The 6,000-nt window shown below is 40.4% G+C and overlaps 1 protein-coding gene across 1 annotated transcript in view; it reads left to right on the plus strand.

The window, feature by feature from the left end:
- Nucleotides 1-5,782, plus strand: part of LOC148535093 (NADPH oxidase organizer 1-like) — a 44,823-nt gene extending 39,041 nt beyond the window's left edge. Inside the window, exons 7-8 of the mRNA XM_088464783.1 lie at nucleotides 1,093-1,210; nucleotides 4,744-5,782. Coding sequence (XP_088320909.1) covers nucleotides 1,093-1,210; nucleotides 4,744-5,374 — 749 coding nt within the window. The 3' untranslated portion in view covers nucleotides 5,375-5,782. The remainder of the gene's footprint in view (nucleotides 1-1,092; nucleotides 1,211-4,743) is intronic.
- Nucleotides 5,783-6,000: the final 218 nt, after the last annotated feature.

The following is a 6,000-nucleotide window of genomic DNA, read 5'->3' on the forward strand; positions in this document are numbered from 1 at the left end:
ATGCCCACCCCATAAGACTACAGTCCTGCTGCTACTTTATAAGTCCTTATGGTATTTACAAAGACCCCAGCCAGCTCTCATTAATATTAGCCAGACACATAGCATATTGATAGAAGGTTATTCCTGGATATAACAGCTAGGATTTAAGGTCTATGACAGAGGTTCCCAAACGCGGTCCTCAAGGCTCCCCAACAGTTCAGGTTTTAGAGATATCCATGGTTGAACACAGGTGACTTAATTAGTATCTCAGTCAATTTGATTTAACCATCTGTGCTCAACCATGGATATAACTAAAACCTGCACTGTTGGGGAGCCTTGAGGACTGTGTTTGGGAACCTCTGGTTTATGGCCTTTACCCATGACCAGGGTTCTACCAAAGGGCAAATCCTCGTACAGCACACATAGCTATAATACTAAAAGGCCACAGCTTGTTTCACATTATCAGGACCACATCCCTACTTTATAATTGCTCCTGGCTCTAATTAGACTACAGGTTGGTCAAAAAGTCTCCATACACAGTATGGAAAATCCACACACAGGGAGAGGTAACACTTTGATCAAACTGTAAATTTATTTACAATGGACTTTATTCACAAAACGCAGACACCCTCTACGAATACTTTTGAAAAGATACGGAACATTAATCACCTAAAGTAGCCTATACGAGATACAGTTTCACACACAACGCCAGATGTATCAACGCGAGTTCACCAGGAATGGGGGAGTCACATCCGTATGTGTTTTCAGAATTATCATATAGAACATATTTAATGAATAAAGTTACATTTCATTAAAAAAGTGTTACCTTTCCTTATATACTGAATGTTCCCCCTATGTATGGAGACATTTGAACCAACCTCTAGAATAACTTTGTCAGTAGGGATGAAAATAGAACTGAATGAGAGGCTTGCCCCACCCCCCATATTAGCAATATGAAGGACCCCGAGGTAAGAGAAGTCAGTGCTAGCAGTCCCAAAAAGTTAAACTGGCCGGCCCATCAGTTTTGGCCCCCGCCCCCAGGCCCATTGTGCTCTTTTTTTTCTGTCACTTTACATTTCTAATGATGTAATATGTAACATATCATTTCTCTAGGTACATTTTACTATGCAGAGAAGGCATACGAGGCTCAGAACTCAGATGAAGTCTCTCTTCAAGTCGGGGTTGTTGTGGAAGTGATTGAAGAATCTGATATTGGGTGGTGGCTCATCTGGTAAGAGCTCCTCTGTGATCTCATAATCACTGATCCATTCATATGGGAAGTGTAAGTTAGCCCTTGCAGTTCCAGGACATTGAGGGGTCTATTTACTAAGCAATGTTAGGAGACAGAGTGAAAAGTGATAAGGTGCCAGCCAATCAGCTCCCAACTGTCATCTCACAGGCTGTGTTTGAAAAATGACAGTTGGGAGCTGATTGGCTGACACCTTATCACTTTTCACTCTGTCTCCTAACACTGCTTAGTAAATAGACCCCTAAGACATATTGGGGATGATTCATAGGTGCACACTATAGTCGTAGCAGGCGGCGTATTTTATCGCAGCTGCTACTGCTCTTTATTCTAATGCCGCAGAGGGAAACCACCGGCCGCTGTGCCCGGCGGCTTCCCTGCGCCCACCCCTTAGTCTCCCCCATTGTTACTCTCCAGTATTCAGCAGTACATGCTTTGCTCAAGTAATAATTCATCAAACATTTCAGACCCCTGTTGGACCCTTTTTCACATTACCAACGTCATTACACGTTTAGAAACTGCCTCATGGGAAATTACAGAATGATGGGGGATTTTTAGAGGTTTCAATTAAGTTTAGCGCTAACTTTAGAGAGAATGGCGTTGAATAATGAAGTCATAAATATTACAATGGCAGGTTTACTTTAATCCTTCTGCTGAGAGGACACAAGCACAGGTAACATGGGTGACAAGTGGTAAGTCAGTGTGAGAGAAGCAAAGAATGTCATTATATGCCTGCTACTATATATATATACCCGTGCCAGGAAAACTGAGACAGCCGCTTCCACTCCCAGTACATGCCACCACATCCCCACATTAACTGGGGTGATATATTCCGCAGTTGTAGTACTATATCTAAGCAGAGACCTCTGCGGTCCATTGTCGTATAATTCGCAGTGAAGATGGCAGCGTACCACGATTAAAGCAACTTATAGGGGTCTATTCAGCATTGATTTTTTTTTACATAAAAAATACGGAAACTATGATTTCCGTATTTTTTTATGTAAATCCCCTATTGAGCAATGGGATAATGGAGAAGATAACGCAATTATCTTCTCCATTGATTCCCATCTCGCTGACTACCGCACTGTAGGGATCAGCCATTGATCTCTACAGTGCTTTAACGCTTTTTACTATTCAGCAAAGCAAAACGCGTTAAATCACTCCAAAAATATTTCCTTTATATAACGCCATTTCAGAATGGCGTTATAGGAGGAAAATTCTTACATTTCTCGAAAACTGCAGGAACAGAGGGAAATTTTCCCATAAGTCCCTGCAGCATTTCTTAACTCTGCCCAGTCTCCGTGCCTGGTTTTCTGGTGGTCACCGACAGGTAAGTCCTATTAGAGCAGGTTAAACCTGCCGAAAGTGATTGACATGTGTATACAGGCTTTATACTAGCCTGTATACATGTATATTTATGTGCGATTATATTTAACATTTATATATATATATATATATATATATATGTTATATATAAAAGCACATAAATATACATGTATACAGGCTAGTATAAAGCCTGTATACACGTGTCAAGCAGTTCAGACAGGATGAAGCTGTACTTAGCCCGTCAGCGGTCACCGCAAGCAGGGACGGAGACTGTTCCCAAGTGCATGACTGAGCATGTGCAGAGGAACAAACATAAGGGATTGTTTACAGAATCCTGAAAACATCCCTTCTGTGACATCGCAGGGACAGCGCGTTACCGCAACCACTGTCCCTGCTCAAAATATTGCTGAATATAATATTCTGGACAACATCGTCACTGTTGCTGAATAGACCCCTAAATGAGGCTTGACAGTAGGTCTCCAAAATCAACACGAAATCTGGATTTTTACATGCAACAATTTCAAGGGTGTACTGTGTACTGTGACAGCACAGCATCAGGGAAGACATTCAACGCGCAACACTGCTGTGGCCAACGGAAAACTGTGCACAGTCATGGACAGCGGCTTCAGGGACGCATTGTAAAATCTGACCAGCGTGGGACATTGCGATAGATAGATAGATAGATAGATAGATAGATATGATATAGATAGATATATAGATATTAGATAGATATGAGATATGAGATAGATATATATTAGATATATATTAGATAGAGAGATAGATAGATAGATATGAGATAGATAGATAGATAGATAGATATGAGAGAGATAGATAGATAGATATTAGATAGATAGATAGATATTAGATAGATAGATATGAGATAGATAGATATGAGATAGATAGATATGAGATAGATAGATAGATAGATAGATAGATAGATAGATAGATAGATAGATAGATAGATAGACATTAGATAGATAGATAGATAGATAGATAGATATGAGATAGATAGATAGATAGATAGATATGAGATAGATAGATAGATAGATAGATAGACATTAGATAGATAGATAGATAGATAGATAGATAGATAGATAGATAGATAGATAGATAGATAGATATGAGATAGATAGATAGATAGATAGATAGATGGATGTGGTATCTATCTACAAGTCCATAATCCCCATCTCCGGGGTACAAGGCCTTGGTGTCATTGTGGTAGCTCAGCCACCTATAGCAAACCAATGTGTTTCATCATAAACTACTTTCTCAGGGATGTGGCTTTAGAAAAAAATAGGTACCAATATGTATATAGTCTTGTGAGTCTCAGTGTCCTCCACATGCTTTTGCAAATAAAAAAAAAATATATATATATATATATATATATATATATATATACACACACACAGTCTAAAAACACATCTTCCAATGTATCACGGCTATAGTGAATGAGTTATGTGAATACCCTGCGTATACCCCCAAGGTAAGCAGGAAAAAGCGCCTTTGGTCAAGCTAGGTGAGTGGGTGGGGCTTGCGCACACAATAACATAACACCTCAGGGGAAATGTACTAATCTCCGGTTGTTAAACCGCCATTTTAGCAGTTATTTTCTGACTGGCCAATCCGCACTGGCCGCCTCATCCGCCATCATTAGTATCTGCACGTGCACCAGCTCCATGCTGGGTGCAAGAGACACATCAGAAACAGGAATATATGCAAATATGCGTAAGTTAGATTTTGCACATGCGTTCTGTGCAACAACCTCACCATTTGCGTTCATGAACAGCGATCCCTGTGACAGATAATCAGCCCCTTAATGTGCAATTGGGTATAACTGACAAATAGGGAAATTTCATAGTGAAAAAAAAAATCCAGGATATGCCTTTAAAAAATATATAATAATAATAGTAATAATAATAATAATAATAATAATAATAATAATAATAATAATAATAATCAAGCAAAGTTGGAAACTATTCTAAAGAAATTATTTCTCGTGTGGTTGGCAATTCTGATTGGTTAAATACTGAGGCATTGCAGGACTTGCTCCACTCAAAGTGCTGACACAATACAGCTTGTTATTTTATTACGTTTGATATTATTTTTATGGCTTTATTCATCTTTGTATACTTGTACATCTATGTTCTATGATAAGTAAGTGCTGACAAAGTGATATTTTCTGCCTCCCCTAGTTACAATGGAAGATTTGGATATGTTCCGTCAATGTTCCTCAAGCCATACAAAAATCCTCACCAGAACTTGCAGGCCACCTTCAACCAGGATAGATTTGGCTCTACTCCCAATATTTTCAAGGCTGTAAGCAATCTAGATATCAATAATGGTCTTACCCTGGACCAGGTGCACAATGGAGCCAGGGTGGCCGGCAACCACAGGCCCCGACTACAGAGAATGAAATCTAGATCTTTGACTGGTCTCGTAGCCCTATCTGACTCATCTGATCAGAATTTGGTCAAGTCTAGCAGAGAAGGCAAGGTGTTTGTAGAGTGGTGCAAGAAAGACATTGGGGTTTTGAGTACTCCTTTGGTAACAGAGAAGCCTGTAGGCCCGCACACACAGACCGTATTGCGTGATTGCCACGACCTGTGTACGGAGGATTGCATAGCAAGCCAAGCTGATATTATGAAAGGAAAGGATAGGGCGGATTCTGGATTTGATTCAACGCATTCATCGCCACGAATCTCTGATTCTTCAGATAATGGTGTCTCCACGCCACCACCTGTGCCCCAGAGGCCTTCACTGCAGGAGATACACTCTAGATGCACCACCATAACCAGGATGGCTGTGCTTCAACAAAATGTCTGAACCTACGCTAAGGAAGGAGTAAAATTATGCCCCCCATTGTCTCGTGGCTTTTCAAGGACTATCACCTTTCTTCTACCTGAAATCTTTAACTGTCAAAGCTTATCTTCCCATAATTATGGGGATAAATGGTGGGCAGTTTTATCGACTAAAGAAAAGTGAAAATTTGTCCTTCTGTCTGTCTTTCTATACAAATCCACAGTTTACAAGCCAAGATCGTGACATTTTACATAAGAATGCATTAGAACATGGCGGATGCAACTAAAAAAAATTGAAATCGAAATTAATTACTGTTCATTTTTAAATAATTAAAAAACACAATTTTTGCATAGCATTCGCCCTCTACAGGTCAGGTACGGAATTAGAAAAGGATTTAGGGCCTGATTCAAAGCCGCTCGCTGTTTGTGAGTGCTCGCTCTGAATCAGGGCGGGGATTTTTTTTTTTTTTTCGGCCTCCAGGTCGCTCGCTAAGCTGTGGGTGACCACCCACAGATTTTGTGAGCAGCTTGGCGATGGTCGCGATTATCGTGACCATCAGGTTTGCGAGGAGACCCTGTGGTAGGGTCTCAGCTCTTGCAAGCCCAAGTGGACTTCCTGCTCTAATAGAGCAGGAAGTCCACTACTGACAT

The sequence above is a fragment of the Taudactylus pleione genome, unplaced genomic scaffold (assembly GCF_031769625.1).
Source record: "Taudactylus pleione unplaced genomic scaffold, aTauple2 ptg000061l, whole genome shotgun sequence".
NCBI lineage: Eukaryota > Metazoa > Chordata > Amphibia > Anura > Myobatrachidae > Taudactylus > Taudactylus pleione.